Genomic DNA, 18,700 nt, shown 5'->3' on the forward strand with positions numbered 1-18,700 from the left:
CCATGTTGACTACTTCTGATGACCTTCTCTACATGCTTAGAGATGGCATCCAGAATGAGCTGCTCCATCACCTTTCCAGGGATGGAGGTGAGGCTGACTGGCCTGTAGTTGCCTGGGTCCTCCTTCTTACCCTTTTTAAAGACTCAAGTGACATTGGCTTTCCTCCAGTCCTCAGGAACCTCTCCTGTTCTCCATGACCTTTCAAAGATGATAGAGAGTGGTTGGGCAATAACGTCTGCCAGTTCCCTCAACACTTCTGGGTGCATCCCGTCGAGGCCCATAGATTTGTGGGTGTCTGGTTTGTCTAAATGGTCTCTAACTTGATCCTCCTCGACCAAAGAAAAGCCTTCCTTTCTCCAGACTTTCTCTTGTACCTTCAGGGTCTGGGATTCTTGAGGGCTGGCCTTAGTAGTAAAGACTGTGGCAAAGAAGGCATTCAGTAACTCCGCCTTCTCTGCATCCTCCGTCACCAGGGCACCCTCCTCATTCAGCAGCGGGCCCACGTTTTCCCTAGTCTTCCTTTTGCTGCCGATGTACTTGAAGAAGCCCTTCTTGTCTTTGATGTCCCTTGCCAGATTTAATTCCAAGCAGGCCTTGGCCTTCCTTGTCGCCTCCCTGCATACTCTGACAACCTTCCTGTATTCCTCCCAAGTAGCCTGTCCCTTTTTCCACATTCTGTGGAAAAGCAGGCAGGGAATTGTAACAGGTACCAATGCTCTTAGAAAAGTCTTTCGAATACACTGAGTTATTCTTTGTATGTGCCCCTCCAGTAAACACTACAATAGCATTTTAGTCCTCATTTTAATTTTTGACTTAAACTAGGTTGAACTGTTATTGTTGGTAATACATTAGCATATATGCCTACTATAATAAGTAAACTATTCCGAACAGCACCCCGGACTATCTAAAGATTGTTCATTCCCTAATAGTAATTCCAAATAATTTCAGCCTTGGGCTTTGCCCTTGTAAATGTAACATTTGTGTGTTGGTTTGTTTGTGTTTACAAAAAAGAATAATCTCACTAATTTGAGTACTCACATGACAGAAGCTATTCACATTTATAAGCTTTTTAAAATACCTGACCTTTCCAAAGCACTGGGAAACTAAAAATGGCACCTTGGATACTGTATCTATGATAAAATATCTGCTTTTACATTGATTATGACTTGACAAAGGAAAACAAGAAAAAAAGAAAGAAAGATTGTACAACATTGGCTGATTTATTTGTAAGTCATCTTTCTTCATATGGGAATTGAATCTCCATATTAGAAGTTGAAAATGTCTTCTGAAAATAAATCCTCTAATTTTGATTCAAGTGGGATGAATGCTCTGTTTAAAAGAAACTAGTGAGAGACTAAAAACACACACAACAAACCCACAAAAAATCTGTACTAGTATTTAAGCTCTAACAAACCTATAGGTATCTTTAGTATCAATATCTAAAAGTATTATAAAATCAGCACCAAGATGCTATGATTTTTAACGAGCAGAAACATGCTACGTATGCTTTTAGAAATCCCATGAAAAATCTGTCCCTGAATGAATTATTAAAATATACAAGCATTTATTAATTCAAATGCATTGCCTAGAAAGCTGTGAAACAAAACATATGACCCTGCAGCCTCACATCTCCAATCTAGCCATTACATTACTGTAGGAAGAGGTAATTTTGAAATGCTTGTTACAATTTTTTCTTAATAACCTTAATGTGGGTTAACTGAAGCATTCACTTCATTTGTTTCTGTAGTGAATATGAATAGTCATTTGATATGTTTTATTTCTTGGTAAGTATGACATTTTTCTAATATTTCCTTTCCTACAAATATTTTCAGTTATTGGAATGAGAACAGTATATTTGTAATGTAGCACATATCTATTTAAAGGATAGTTTAAGCAGTCTGACTAATACAATAGGAGGTGACATTTACTGCAGAGTTCAAGGTAGATACCCAAGACAGGCCTTGCAAATAACTAGGTCCTGAGGTGTAAATTAAATTCTGGTTTTACTGAACTGGATGCCTTCTCTCTCTTTTAACTTCCTAGCTCCATGGTTCTCAAGAGTTACCTCTGAGTTCAGTGAAACAAGTGTTTAGCATGAGTTTCTTTGTATTTGGACTTTTTTTGTATATATGTTCAGATTGACATGAAAACTAATTGCTGAATAAATCTCTTGTTTCAGGTGATATTTTACTTTCTTGTGTGGAAACAAGAAAAAGTAACTAAGTAGTCCATTGTCAGAATTTTACCTTAGGCAAAAGGACAAGTAATTAAAAGAGGACAGATTGTGGAAAATACTGCTGTGTTATCTTTTGCTTATAGCTGTCTAGAGCACTCTGAGAGGGATATATGGCACAAATTATGATTGTCATGTGGATGTTGAACACATTGCTGATAATTTGTTGTCAAATATGAAATTTGGACTAATAACCATGTATATCCTATTATATTCAAGCCTAACCCAAAGCAAAGGAGTACACTGACCTATAGTTCTTGACCATACACTCATCACTACCAAAGTGTTGTATGAAGGTATATGAACGTTTACAATACCTGCCATAAATAAACTATAGTTAGAATTCTTTTTTTTTTTTAATCAATTATGCTATGTAGCATCAAATTGAATTTCCATGAGCCTTTTACTTATTTGCAAGTTCTTCAGATATTAAGTATCATATAAAATTAAATAGCTAGTGAATTGGACATTTATAAGAAATGTATGTTCATTATATCTAGGCATACTATATCCTGTGTATTCATCCACAATATGCTATGTAAACAGACAAGAATAGCACCTCAATATGCACAATCTGAACTTTCAGTGTTACACATCTCCTCACAAATATAAAAAAGATCCTATTCAACTGGTTGTTTCAAAACATCCATACTACAATGATGTTCTAAACGGTAAGAATTTATCACAAGCATTTAAGCCCTTCGGCCCCTCAGTGTTCTTCCAAATAACTTTCCATTTGACATGACAAACTGTCAAATCCCTGATAATTATTGCTATTAAGAATTCATGCAGATTTAGATGAATTTTTCAGAATGAAACCTGTGTACAGCACTAAATCTTAATACAGTCTAAAAATCCACATTACATCTAAGAAAAAACAATGTTCAATGCAGCTTCTTGTAAAACCACTCCTTATTTGGACTGCATGAGTATATGCTGACTTTATCAATAATGCTGGAAAGCATTTATTCTAAACTGGAAAGCGGAATAATTCCTGGGAGAAAAAACCTGTCCTAGTGTTTGTCATTCCACCAATAGCCTGAAGACATCCTTATTAAGATCAGCTTTACATGTGAAGACCATTGCTGCTCACAAGAGATCTGTATCTCTAGAGCAGAATATTCTGGAGGAGTCCATTAATTTTAAATAGTTATCAATGATAAGTACTTAGGATACAGTATTAAATTTTGATTTTGACATTTACTACTTAACATTTTAATGTTTTTGCATTGTACCATTAAGCGATGTTTTATTTTTTTTGTATGCAAGGAAACACTTGTGTGTCTTTCAACATTAGATACAATGAAGTGCCTACATATAATCTAGAAACACAAAGCATAGCTTGAAGCCAAACATCTGGCAAAACCAATCACAGAACAATGTGATTCCTGATATTTCAAATTTACACAATTACAGTCTTTTATAGGACTGTAATTTCACAGGATGGAAATCATGTACAGTATGTGCCTATTTCTAAATTGCATTTCTTGGTATATGGTATTCTGTATTTATTATGATCAGTTTTATCCTGGTGTCTTCCACAGAGATTTCTTATAAAAGTTTTGCTGTATCTAATTATATGTTATTCTGCTAGTAAGAGACATATGATTTTTGATTGTTTAAGTAAGGCTTAAATAGGAAACCAAACTTTTGGATGATTATCCAACTGATATGGAAAATCTTCTGAGGTTCCACAGTCTTCTCTCACATTATAAAAATAAACTCGATGTTTACCTTTTTAATAGGAAATGTGAAAAATTGCACACACAATCTGAAATAGAAAATTCTCATATATCTATTCTGTATGTAAAGAATGAAAAGTACATAGTTTCAGAGAGACTGAACAGACACTTTTTATTGCATTAAATCCTATTTAGACACTTAACACAGAAAGCACCTCACATAAGTATGGTATCCTCTAGAGCAGACATTTCTCAACGGATTAATCTTACACGAATAAAGAAGTTTTATTATTCCATCATTAAATCAGATAAATGTCTCCCAGACAAAGCATTAATTAAGTCAGATAAAATTTGAACAAAGGCATTGTCAAGTTTTGTCTATACATATATATTATATACATAGGGAGAGATTAGGTATACATGTACATATATTTCTACTCAGTGTAACACACAGATGGAGAGAGAAAAATAAACATTTAAAATACATAGATATAAGATTTCTAATTATCTTAATTGTGACCTTTCAGGGTTTGATTAAATTAGGAAAAAGAGTGGAAGGAAAATCAGTTGACATGCTGTCAATGAGCTGTAACTGCAGACTTTTCCTTAGTGCAGTAGAATGTTTCTGCCTCACTTACTGTCTCTTTTTTACTAAGCTATGTTTGGCCCTTCATAGACAGCCTCGGCTACAAAATAGTTGCATTAATGCAATCTGAAGGTTGAAAGTTGAAAGAAGTGACTATAGGGTACCTAGAAAACATTTTTCTTTTTTTTCTTAATAATCAGGTCTTAGTGATTAAAATCTCCCTTATTACCATGTGGTTTTCTTCTTCACTCAGTTTTTTTTTTTCTTTTTTTTTGTTCCCTAAGTCAAGTCCTTTGTAAGTCCTCTGTCCATTATTTACTTTGGGAACATACTTCTATGCTATACTTCTCCATTTGGAATTGGAAAGCTGAGCTGAAAATGCCAAAAAAAAAATTTGAAAATTATTTTCCTTCTTTCCAGTAGAATGTATAAAACAGCATGTATGAGATTTTGGTCAGCTTGTATCTGGTTAGATTAAAAAAAAAAAACCCCACATACAGTAAAGTAGGTATTTTGATTATTCCCAAGTGAAACTGTGGCCCATATTATGTTAACCTAATCATAGAATACATCAAAGAACCAAAGTGTCCAATTGAATCACATGTTTGAAAAAAAGATCAATTTGATATAAAGAATGTTGGTGTAATCAAACAGATAAAATTCCCTGTATCATAATGAAAAAAAATCTGTTCCTGTTACAGAGTGAATATAGTATTTAGATGAAGTGTGCAGAGATAAAAATTAATAATTTTAGATATTCTTTCATTTTAATTTTCATCCTGAAAGGAGGCACAGATTGCTAGTTATTTCATATCACTTTAGTTAGTTTATTTATGCAGCTACTGATTAAGCTAGTTAAGGAGGGCTTTTATCATTAACAAGGCCAATTTGTGGGAAGATTTTTATGACAACACAGTGCTAGAAAAGAAGCAGCATTCTCTTCTCCCTGATGATTTACTTCTGGAACTTCTTTGTATTCTTACTTTAGAAATAATACATTAAAAGCAGTTTTAGTGACATTTTTTCTTGAGTATGTGTGGGGAAGGGGAAGGAAGAAGAAAGCCCCACTTCATTAGGTAATAGTCAATTTAATTTTATTGAAATAATGCCCTAAAACAATTAGGAAAAAACATTCACTGCATATTTGGTCAAAAGAGAAATTTTTTTAGTGTTGGATGAAATTCAGGAAAACTCGTTTCATTCAGATGACAGAGAAAGTGTTTAGGTGCCTGTCCAAACCTATCTTTTATGTCCATTCATATAGTGCTGGAAATCCTTTATTCTTTTTTTTTTCCTTTAACATCAAGCCTAGCTAAAAATAGTTCAATAATTGCTTTATTTTTCTAGTTTAATTTTGGCATTTCAAATTACAGCCTTGTGTAGAACCAGGAAACTCATTGAAAAATGGTGAGAACACAGGCTAACTAGCTTGTGAGGTGTTTAAAACAATTATTGAGTGTTTTGAGTTTTTTTAATTCAGATCCATTACTGCCTGTTGCGGAGACATACCTGTCTTCTTTAATAACATGAAGAGGGACCAACTGGATACTAAAATCAGATTTTCCCAAGTCAGTCTAAAAGTATTCTTCCTATTTCCTTGAGGAGGACAGATATTTGACAGTGCTGGTGGGAAAACCTGTGTCACCTGAAAGACAGGTGAAACTGAAAGGACTCAGAATTTACCAATATAGAAAAACAGAACATAATTTTTATATAAATATATATATATAATGGATATGATATATTTATATCACAAATATATAACATCTACATGAATCTAGAATTAAAAATACAGTTATCTGAAGTTTTAGGACTTTTCATATGTAAGGAACAATGTTAATTAATTCCTTTCTGAACAGGTCTGAATGGAAAGGTTTATATTTTTATTATTATTACAAGCGGTTTTTTAGGTTAGCAGGAATTTGTTGGTTTGACTTTGTTACAGTGTTGAAGGTAAGAGGAAGAATATTGTGGGATGCAGTTCCTTGGCTCATTATGTTGCTCTTCATTAACTGTGCCTTGCCTCCTCTTGCCTCCTCCTGCTTTTCTCCCTTCCCTGGCATATGCTCCTACAAGCTCACAGAGTGGCTCAGACCTGAGTGGGAAACATTCCTCCTATCCTTATAGCTCCAAGCTTCTTACAGGCTCTATACTTTTGAAGACTATATTTGACATAATATTTTATCTGGAGTCATTGTTTCCAGAGAAGCAGTTTATATTCAGGTCACCACAGCTACCTAAGAACCTTTTCAACAGGAGAAAAGCTGAAAAAGAAAACAGTATTTTTACCCTTGCAACAGGATTAACTTATAGATTACAAAATTGGAAGTGAAGTTACAAACAAAAAACATTAAATGAAGAACAGGATAAGCTGGGAACTAATCTTTCTTTCCTCATCTAGGATTTCTCTGCTTCATGCTTTGGCTGTCTGCTGCTGTCTTTTAAGAAAAGCCTTTGGGAAATGAATTCTCCTTCAATTTCTGTCCTGTGCTCCTATCTTGCGCTTTTCTGGTTACTATTCAGTGTGATAAAAAGATACTTCAGATGAGGCCTCAAGATTCCCGTGACTCTCTAAGGTTGCTTATTGCAGTACAGCCATGCTTAACACTCCCAAACATCAGGTAAGTAATGGGATGCCTTTCCCACAACCAATTGCGGATAGCTTGAGCATGATGGGAGCCTGTAGGTTCATAGGATTGAGGAGTGCATACCGTCCAGCTCTGTTTTCTTTCCTTTTAGCAAGTCAAACTGCAGTTGTTAGCTTATGCCATAACACTCTATCAGTCACCTCTTAGAGAAACTCCTTCCTTAATGTGCAGTCACCTTTTGGTCTAATGCTGTTATACAGAAGCCATGCAACACAATAACACAACAGGTCAGTGGTCCCATGACATTAATTTCAATTGCTGGTGTATAGAAGTGACCAATATATCTCAGCAATAACTGCCAGATATCTGTCACTCAGCAGTGCTGGAGCCAAATGGATGAGACACATCTGGAGTCTTCCTACATTGATTTAGACACTGCATGGAGCTGCCCTGTTTAAGAACTGAACTCCAGTAGCTCCTTCAGCAGCAAACACACTGGGGTTACTGAGGGCTTCCTCAAAAGTGTGCCCAGCAACACTCCCCAGAGGTCTGCCAGCAGGGGAAGATTTTGAGGTGAACCATCACTATTGATGTTTCAGCACACCATGTGCACCTGGAGAAACACATACATCTCTGTAAATTATGTATACATCCCCCCAGGGCATGCCCTGACACTTGCAACCTGCTTCATTTCCAACTTATGGTGAAGGACTGCAAGGTGAGAAGCACAGAAATGTAGAAGGAGACTGGGTTTTGTCCCCACCACACTCACTGGTGACTTAACAAAATCTCGGACTACCTCAAGCTCCTAGTTTCTTGCTCTCCCTTTTCTTTGCCACCCATTCCACTTCTCCCCCTTCCACCCATTTATTTTCCAAATAAGCGACAAACACACCATTCCAAACACATTCTGAAGGACTAACGTATTTTTCTGGCAGTGTCCAGACCAGTCTGCAACATGTAGTCACCCCAAGGCTCAGGTGGGTAGGAGGCTGCTGGCTTAGGTAACTAGCTAAGGTTTGGCTAAGTGAATCTCGACATTACTCCAACATTAAATTATTTTGCATTTTTTGCAGGTTATGAACTGGCCCCCTGAAATGAACGCTATCTTTCCTCGGTGAAAGTGAAACATAGGCCTTTCAAATGTTATCCAGTAGAACCAAAACTTTAAATCTAAGAGTGGAACAACACAATTTTCATGTCAGGGAACTATCATTTTTTTGCACTTGCTCCAGTTCTCACAGGCTTTTTCACAGGCTTTTAAACAACAATTAATATATTCTTGTGGCTTCTTGATATAAGGCTAAGTATTATTCCTTCACATTCATTTACGGTCAGATTTCCCATCTGTGTCTGAAAGTGACATTTTCAAATTATCTCTTTGATATTCATCAATAGTTATTTAGTCTTCTGAAAAATGTCTTTTCCAGCACTTCTCAAATTATTCAATCTGTTCCTTAGAACTATGAGAAATCAAAGATACGATTAATTCTAAATATCATAGTGTCCTGGTTTTGTGGGGATAAAATTTATAGAATCAATTTTCTGCTACATTTTGTTTCAGTTTGTGGCCAGCCATGGTGATCAAGATCCTTAGCAGTTAAATCCAGGGCAGCTGACACAGGCTGGCCCACAGGTGTATTCTATAATATTAACATCACATTCACTATAAATGGGAAAGCTTGCGGGGGATGGGGAGGTGTGTGCTTGCTCCACCCTCCCCCCCCAGTATAATTTTGTCTTTTGTATTAGTTTTCTTATTTTACTAAATCTGTTTAAATTTCAACCTATGAGTCTCCCACCTTTTCCCAATTCCCTTTTTCAGTTTGGCAGGGGAGATTGCGTAACAGAACAACTGGTTATTGTTTAGCCCTGGGTGCAGGCTAAAGGAAGACACATAGATAAAAAGCCTCTAGCTAGCCATTAATAATTACATTCTTATTGAAATAGTCTCACCCATACAGTACATCTAGCAAGATGTCAAAGTCTAAAGTGGTTTTTTTCATCAAAAATATCTCAGTAAGCAACATCAGTTAGGAAAAAAAATGTGTGGAGTCACTTCGCTTTCTGTTCCCTAGGCTTATGTTCAAACGAAAAGGTAAAATCATCCAGGATTGTTATATAGGAAAAGTTTTCTGAGCTGGTATGTCAGAAACAATACCTTCAGAACAACAGAAATTAGCTCTAGAAGCAAATATGTTACAGCTCCTCTTTTCTATAGAATTGTTTCAGAAAACATGTATACCAGCATCTCAGAATATTACCTGAACAGCATGAATCATTTTAAGTAATATGTTATGAATATAAAAACGAAGATGAATTATTGTCTGACTACTATTAGCCATAGGCTGGCAAGCACCACAAAACGTTCTGCCAATGACTGTGAGAATTAATTTGCAAGCCTTCTGCTTTTTCTGGCGGTGTGCTGCAGAATGTACTGAGTTTTGCTTACTTTATTTCTTTTTTTTTTTCCCCTATGAGATTGCGACAACCACCAGATTTGTTTCCATTTGTTTCTGCAGCTAACATGCTAGAAGATCTATCAATAGCTTCCTGTTCAGACATCAAAGCATAATTCCAGTGTAGCCTACTGAGGACTGTTTATTTCTTACAAGTTGCCCTCTGTGTCAGTCCACAAAGGAGATGGATTGTTATATCCTGAAAACTGTAGTAACTCATGCACTTAGCTGTGGAGCCTTAATTACCTGTATGGCAGTAGGACACCAGAGTGACAAAACATACTACCTTCCACTAGGCAAGAAAAAGTGAAACAAAATGGTTTCTTCATGCATCAATTTCTCTCCATTCATCTTTACATATATATTCACACATTCAGAATGATCAGATGCTATTATGTTAACTTCTCACTGTTTGCTGGATGGTTTTAGACTAGCACAACATTTATAATTACAGAACATCTTTGCAATTCCGTAAGTAATTGCCAAAGTAAAGAAGTCTTGCAAGCAGAATTTAAACCACAAAATCCCACTGAATCCCACAGTAAATATGTATAAATATACAGAAAAGGGAAAGTTTAGAACAAAAAGCTCAGGTACACTTATAACTATAGAATTCCAGCAAAGGTAAAAAGCAGTACCAGTAATATTCAAGAGCTTGGTATTCAGTATTAATTACTACCAATTTTTTTGTGAATTACAATCTTCCAGATGATATATGATACATCTCTGCATGGAAACAAAGTATGTTTAATGCCTTTTCAATGAAATTATTAATGCCAATATACTGTCATATTACCATCATACATTAACACATCAAATACCTTCATATAATTTGAATAGAAGTTATGTGTTTGCTACTCACCTAACTGGGTCTCCTGAATTGTTAGCTTACTCTCCAAGGGGTGTAAAAGCTTTGGTGGTCTATCTGTTAGTGGTGCTAGAAAAGAAAGAAATTCACATATATAGTTTCTGATTATTATTGGGTAGAATAAGACTTGATTTTATACCTATTGTTTCAGGAATGCTTCATTTTTCTTTTGTTTAAATAATGTTCATACCTTCAGTAGCTGTAGATGTTTTTGCTTGGGGAGTAAATATAGGACCAAAATTTAGAATCTTTCACATGCTAAGGTATTGAAGGCACTTCTGTTAAAAAAAGTCATCTCTTTAAACCCTCACAAAAACCATGTACTGACATGTTACAATTTTGTATTCATAAATATTATCCAGCCTTTCATAGTTTGTTGTAACATTTAATTACCTTTCTATCAAATACAGTCATTAACAGAGAAATAATATAAACTAAGTTACTGTAGAACAATTTTGAATATTTAATGAAAATTTTATTTTAAAAGATATTGCCATCATTGAAAATTTTGAAAATGAAGTACCAGAAAAAGTCTCAGTTCTCAAAATCCAAGGGATAGATACAGTGAAATAATTTCAAGATTCCTAATAAGATGACTTCCCTCCTCCCTTTTGATCTACCCAGAAATAATATTAGTAGACTTATATAAATTGTGGAATAGGAAGAGTTTTATAGTGGTCAAAACCTTCTGAAGGTTGTTGAAGCATGTTCAAACCATGCAGCTAAATAGTGCAGCGATTCTACTACATTCATCATCTGTATACTTAATTCATAGAAGTGACATCATTTATACTACTTTTGTTGTTAGCCAGTGTACTCTCTACTGATCTCTGACAGATGAGAGCATGCTATATGAAAAGAGAACATTTTTTTTTTTTCGTTAAAATTGATAGTAAATGTTCATGGGAAAGATCCAACTTTTGTAGTCACCTGGAACATTTTGATATTTTGCTATTCAACATTAATTCATACTTCAGTCTTTAATGCAGATTATGGGCTGTCAGAGAGATTTAAAGTACATTTGACATTTTGGTATAACTATAATATTTGTTCCCTCCAACTTGTCAAAATCACTGTTCCCTTTCTTACTGACACACACACACACATCCACATGTGTAGGGGTTTAATCTACCAAACACACTCATCTCCTGTCAGTTGAGTTGCAGGAGAGGTTTAGTTGCATTCTCTTTGCTATGTTTCCTCTGCTCTTTGGTTAAACTGTCAATTCTCTTTAAAATCTACAGTATTAATTTAAACTTTGCAGCAATTACAGAATGGATCCATTATCGACTCATAGGTTTATGCTTTACAGAGGTTTTCCTTTAGCTGACCAGAGCATAAACCCACCCAACTGGTGTCTGGGATGTTGACCCATAAGATCTAGGACCGAATCAAAATATCTCTTCAAGGATGGGAAAAGAAAGGGATTTGGTCCACAGACCCTCTGTCAGTTCATTCTTTCAACAACAGCTTCTACTCTCTACAGGCAATCATTCTGCACTACAGACTTCAGAGAGAGCCACAGCTGTGAAAGACTTTTCGGCAACATCTCTGGGTTGTTACTTTTCTTCACACTGGTCTGAATGCTTTTTAGCTCTGTCTCTCTCCTTTTTTTTTTCCCTTGGGGGCTACAGTGAGTGGAAGGAAAAGAATTCAAAATATATTTTTTTCTTAAACTGTAAATTAGTCATTCCCGTTTCTTAACTTCTCTGTAAAGGCTTATAATTTATCAGCACATTGCCATTTTTTAAACATCATCCACTATGAATTTAAATTTAATTTTACAGTTCCGTCATTCTCAACTCAATTACCATTCATCAGATAATGTCTTCTGAGTCACTGTTGTTCTAAATCTGTTTTGAAACTCTTTGAGCAAACAAAGTTCTCTCATTGTAAGCAAAGATATAGTAACTGGTGGAGTTAATCTGAATGCAACAAATAAGTAGATTAGAAAACAGTATTTTTCTCAGTTTAAGCAAAGATTGACATCACTTTTGTGGTCCTGTACTTCAGGTCTCTAAGAGGCTTCCTACTTTTAAATGAATAGGCACAGGATGCTAATATATGCAGATAAATCATTCTTCAATAACAGTATGAAGTTATTACAAAATTTGTGCCAAATTTAACTTCCCCATAACTTGTGAGATTCGATAGATAATTTAACAGAGAAAACATTACTGAAAATAATAAATTAGACACATAACTGATGTATCAGAATCACAGGAGCATGTAGGCTGGAAAGACCCTCTGGAAGCCAAGTGGTCCAACCACCTGTTCAAAGCAAGTCCAATAGAGCAGGTTGTCAGGACCTCACCCAGTCATGTTTTGAACATCTCTCTGGACGGAGATGTCACCACTTCATCCCCCAACCATCTTGTGGCCCTGCACTAGACTCAATCCAGTATGCCCGTGTCTTTTTGTACACCAGGGAGTCCAAAATTTGACACATCATTCCAGATGTGCCCTCACATATGCTAAATAGATGTGAAGGATCACCCTCCTGGACCTGCTAGCTAAATTCTTGACAAGACCTGCGCAGTTGACCTTCACCAACTCATGCTCAACTTACTGTACACCTGGGTTGCCAGGATCTTTCCTGCAAAGCTTTTTCGTACTCAGTTGGTCCCTGATTCTGCACTGCTAGCAAGACTTTGCATTTGCCTTTGTTGGACTCCATGATTTTCTCCAACTTGTCAAGGTCTCCCTAAACAGCAGCCTTGCTCTCCACTTTGTGACCCATTCCTCCCATTTTGCTGAGAGGGCACTCTGTCCCATCGTTCAGGAGTACATTAAAACTCTATCAACATTAAAACAAAGATACACCAGAGGTTAACTGTGTTGTATACTTATTTTAAAGTGATAGTTACCAATATTTGTGGCCAGGAAGAATTAATGCTTAATAAGACAGTGCAACTCCAAACTCTCTGAATTGGGGCAAATATCAGTATTTCAGTGTTGCATGCTCTATTGATGTTTACCAACTTAACACTGTTGTGGGTACGTCTATACTACAAGCAATCACATCTCCCAGGGCCAACTCCTTCACCCATCTGCAAAAGCGAAAGCATCCCTTGGTATTCTGCATTCCAGAGTTCCAGACTGTAGGGAAATACTGTGAATGCGAGTAATATAGGCAAGAAAAATAATTTGAATAACTTGGTATACTTAAAATATCAGATTTTCAGAGCTGACTTGAAATTTCAGTCACACCTTTAGCATCTGTTATTTTATGTATTTATTAGCTTGCAAATGTATGTATTTTCCTGGATGTTAATCCATGTGGACTGAGGCAGAGGTGGGAATTTCTCCAGCTGCCTTTCTCCCTTTCAAGTTTACAGTCTCCACAGATAGCAACATTAATGGACAGCACAGAGTTTCTGCAATCCTCATTCAGTTTAGAAACTCTGAAGTAGACCTATGCGTCTCCTATAAGCTGTTTCATATCCTTCAGACCATGGGGTGTGGCTTCTTAACTGGGTCAACCCACCATACAACAGTCTATTCAAAATTAATACAGTTTTCAAATGGATATATTGAGGCACTGTTCTCTATTAAATTCAACAGTAAAAACGGAATTTAACCCTTTCTTCCTAAATTTTTACTAAATAGCTAGAATTAAACAAAAATTACAAAACTCACAACTACAGCTGGTCTCTTAAATAAATTAAATACCTTTTTTTCTTTTTATGAATAGATATAGGAAGGCAATAATTTTCATGTTCTACAAAAATATCCACGATTTCAAAGCACTTCCTGTTCTGTACTGCATGCAAAGAACCAAAATTCTTTTGCATGTGTTTAGAAAGATAAAGAGAGGGTTCTCTTCCCACCAGGTAGTATTTATCAACATGGCTGTCACACAGGAGGAATAAAGCGTTCAGATTCTTACTCTTGCATGAGGGAATACTCAAGTCTATTGGCAAGAATCTTAGTTCCTGGATATTATTATCTACTGATGCATGGGTGCACTTCTTCCTCTCTCTCTCCCCGCTCCTCCACCCTTTTTCTTTCTCTTTCTTTCCCCATCACTGTCTTTTTTTGGTCTTTTTTTTTTCTTTCCCACTTAAGAGTCAAGAACCTTATCCCAGACAAAGTTAACAAAAACTGGTATATTCCTCTCAAAAAAATGGGGTTTTACAGGTCAGGTTCCTTCAAAGAAAAGCTGTTGGATCATAAATCAAGTTTACCGCCCATTTTGTGTTTGATTTCTGAACCATCACTGATGAATGGTTTGAAAACGAATATGCGTCAGACTTGTTTTCATTAGAAACAAACTAAAGTAAAAAGAAAAGTCATAAGTGAAGTAACCAATTCTGAAGCTGTATTAAAAATTAATATTTAATCTCAGAGATACCATTCAGCTGCAGACATATTGATCCTGCTCAAAGAGAAAGTGTCTAAATTCACATTCCATGTTTATCAGATTGGATGCACGTTTAAAACACATTAAACAATTTGTCTTGTGGTGATGAAACAATCAGTCACGCAACTGGAAACTAGCCAGAAGATAATATTTTTACATGAGCCACCTACTTGCATACTCTTTTTTCTAAGAGCTGCTTTAGCTGTTTATGGTTACATGACACATACATTTGCTCTATACAAAATTATGTTATTTGAAGAGACCAGACACCTGTTAGAATTTAACACAGCTAATGAAAAAAAGCTTAATTCAAACTGTACATCAAAATATCACTAATCTGGACATTAAAAAATGTAACTGCCTCAAAACCCACAAGCTTTATAATAGAAAAACAATAATTCCAAAGATCAATGTTTGTATCTCTTTCACAAGGTGAAGCTCTCAGATTCTTCCTTGCAAATTGTAATGATTACAAATAGTCTTAGTTTCTTACAGGCAGACAGGGATGTGTGGAGTTGTCTGCAACTCAGAAAGGCAGTTTATTGGCTGGACACTTCCCACAAGGACAAAAATTCACAGGAATGGCTGCATTACCTGGCCAGTCTGAGTTATCTATATTTTAGAACATTTCTCGTTCAACTTTTTTATTGAAGTAAAACTTACTTTCTGAGGATGAAAACCCTTCTGATCTTTCTGAGATTTGAGATAATACAATGAGATTAAACCTCTTATGTTTATGAACTTAGGCCATTTTTAGAAAAATTGACTGACATGTCCCTAGAAGATATTGCAACTACAGCACAGGATTAAATAGGGGAAAGAATTCATCACTATGCTAAGGCAAAATATTCCTATACTTCAAAATCAAATGAAACCAGAGAGATGGAGTTATTTTCTTGAAGTCCACATTTATATGAATTCACCCTGCAGTTCAGAAAGATCCCCTGTCTTTTAGCTTGCCTCTAGAAACTCAGAGAATTCCTCATCATAATTTACTTTCCTGCTGAATTTCTGAGCCTGGATTTCTTTTTGCCCTCTCTTCATTCTGTTGTTTTTTCACAGGTAAATGACCTCGGGAAAAGGCACCTCTGTCAAAGGAGGGATATTAGGACTGATTGACTATAAAGGTGAACCTTCAGGCACTTCTACGCATAGTGCCTGGCACTGCTGCCTGCTCCTCATGCCCTCAGAGTTGGCCAGTGCCTGACTATGAAGTGCGTGTGGTATGCTTACCCTTCTAACTACTACATCTCAACATTTAACCAAGCATTGTCAAGCGTGATAATCTTACACCAATGGCAATGGAGAAGATCTGAAATGAGATTAAAACAATAGATCTGGTTTTTAGATTGCTATGTTAAAGTGTCCACTTCATAACAGTGCCCTTGAAATAAACCACTGTCATTGGAAAGCCATCATTTATGAAAAGCTGCGGTAGATGTCAATATTTAGGAATTGCAGGTAATTATAAGAATAGAAGGAAAAACTGTAGCATTTCAGCTGATAACTGCAGTACCTTGGAAAACACTGGTGTATGGTTTTAGGTTTGGTTTCTTTCTTTTTCCAATAGCAATGTCTGTAAAAGAAGCAGTAGCAGTAGTCTATAGTCATCTGCAATAAAATTAATTATCTGCAGCCTGAACCTGCAATCTTGGAACATTAATATACACAGTCACTGTCCAGATGAATATTAATATTGAGAACTCTGAGGTTCCTCAGAGCAATTGTGAGCAGAGCAAAACTTAAGTAATGCAATGCAAAGATGTTGCGTTTTTTCTTTATTTCTCCTGACACAGGTATAGCCCTGCTGTCCTGGTTTCATTGGGATTTGGTTTCAGTTTGTGGCCAGCCATGGTGACCAAAGCCCTTAGCAGTTAAATTCATGGCAGCTGACCCTGGCTGGCCTGCAGGTGTGTTCTATATCATTAACATCAAGATCACTATAAAAGAGAGGGCTTGCAAGGAAGAGGTGGGGCTCTTTTTGCTCTCCTTGTCTTTTCTTTCTTTTCCTCATTTCTAATGATTGCTATTCCTTGAGCAACTTGCTGGTCCTCTGTAGATAAGTATACTTTTGTCTCATTTGTCTTGTCATTTATATCGATTTCTTTATTTCATTAAATCTGTTTAACTTCAGGTCTGTCTCCCTCCTTTTCCCAGTTCCCTTCCTCATTTGGAGAAGGGACATTGGGTGATAGAAAAACTGTTTATTGTTTAGCCCTGGGTGCAGGGTAAACGTGGACACACCTATGTATTCAGATATATCACTAGAGAAATCATTGCCTGTTAAAAAAAAAAATATATGGCAAGGTCTTTCATAAAAAGAGAATTCTTTATATCTGCTTGAGACTTCTAACAAACTTAAATCTCATTTCTCAGTTACAATCAGATTAGTTTTCATTCACAAGGGCATCATTTAAAATCATGTATGCCATGAATTGCACAGCAGCCCTGTAAGAATATTCTGCCTCACTGTGTGAACAAGCCTGGTTATACCCAAAATGAAGCAGTTCAAACTGAGAGCAGATACATATAAGGATACTAAAGATACATGTGTGAAGCCATAGGCATATGACCAAAAATGAGGTGCCTAACATGACTTAGTTATCACTATGAGTGGTTGAAGATCAGCTTTTATCTTCTGAAATCTTCCTGTAAATCTTGCATTGAGAGACAAAAATTCTGCCCTTCTTTCAGTCTATGTCTTTCTCATTGTCTTCTTACCACATATTAAAAAAAAAAAAACATTTTTTTTTTCCATTTTGGGCCTATTATTTTGTATACCCTGTCTCAGATTTAGATTTAAACCCAAGTAAACTGGAATGTATTTCCTTCATTTAAAATCATTTATTGTAAGACACTGATTTTAGGAACTGAATAGTAATATGTGTGAATCTGTTACCGCTGTGTTTTTATTATTGACTCCTTTTTTTGAGAGTTAGGGCAGATAGTTCTTGGAAATACTGCAGCTCATGACCTTTGAACACAAATTCTACATACTCTGTTTTTTTCCCTTAATTAAATCTTTCTGCTGATAATGCTGACATTTCAGAATAAGATTTTTCAGCCTCTGAGGAGGCTTGTGTCCTGGTTTGGCCTAAACCAGGCCGATTTTCCTTTCAGTGATTTTTACTTTCAGCTAAGTCTCCTCTAAGTAACTGCACTTTCTGAAACTAACTGCATGTTTTTGCAGACAGTGTCTGCTTCCAGGACTGGTAACGCTCGAAGTTTGTAGTTATCGCTGAGGCACCAGTAGGGATGTTGTGCAGAAAGGCTCTTGCTGTACTTAGTCTTAGAGAAACCAAGGTCACTGCTGAATTCCTCACTGCTTACAAGTGAAGAGCCGAAGGGGGGTCGCAGCTGCAGGGGGGAGCAGACAGGGCAGGTGACCCAAAATTGACCAACGAGGGTATTCCATCCCACATCATTCTCAGTATAAAGCAGGGGGATCACGAGGGTCTCGCCCTCTTTCTGCTATGGCCGGTGTCCAAGGAGGACTCTGTTTTCCTGCTGCCCCCGATCCCGATCCGTGCATCCCTGAATCCAGCTCTTGACTGTCGCTAGGCCCAGCCTGGGCCTTCCCGGAGCCTGCCCTGCAGTGCCGGTGGTGACGTGGCTGACTTCAGGGGAGCTCAATCTTGGTTTTGTATAATATTTGTATATTTGATTATTTCTATTACTATTATTATACTCTTTTCCATTATTATAGTTTATTAAAACTGTTTTAACTTTCCAACCCGGAAGTCTCTCTCCCTTTTCCCTTTCCCTTTCCCTTTGGGGGGGGGGGGGGGGGGGATAACAGAGAGCATCTGCTGTAGGTTTAATAGCCGGCCCAGCTTTAAACTGTGACAGCTTGTAAAGGGAATAGGACCCTATGCACCCCGACCACTTCAACTCTTCCAAAGAGCTGACATTTAAAAGCCT

The 18,700-nt window shown here is 36.6% G+C and overlaps 1 protein-coding gene across 1 annotated transcript in view; it reads right to left on the reverse strand.

The window, feature by feature from the left end:
- The window catches only part of IL1RAPL1 (interleukin 1 receptor accessory protein like 1), a 731,815-nt gene that overhangs the window by 180,449 nt on the left and 532,666 nt on the right, over positions 1 to 18,700 (reverse strand). Inside the window, exon 5 of the mRNA XM_068425522.1 lies at positions 10,411 to 10,485. Coding sequence (XP_068281623.1) covers positions 10,411 to 10,485 — 75 coding nt within the window. The remainder of the gene's footprint in view (positions 1 to 10,410; positions 10,486 to 18,700) is intronic.

This window comes from Nyctibius grandis, chromosome 2 (genome assembly GCF_013368605.1).
Source record: "Nyctibius grandis isolate bNycGra1 chromosome 2, bNycGra1.pri, whole genome shotgun sequence".
In the NCBI taxonomy this organism is placed as follows: Eukaryota; Metazoa; Chordata; class Aves; order Nyctibiiformes; family Nyctibiidae; genus Nyctibius; species Nyctibius grandis.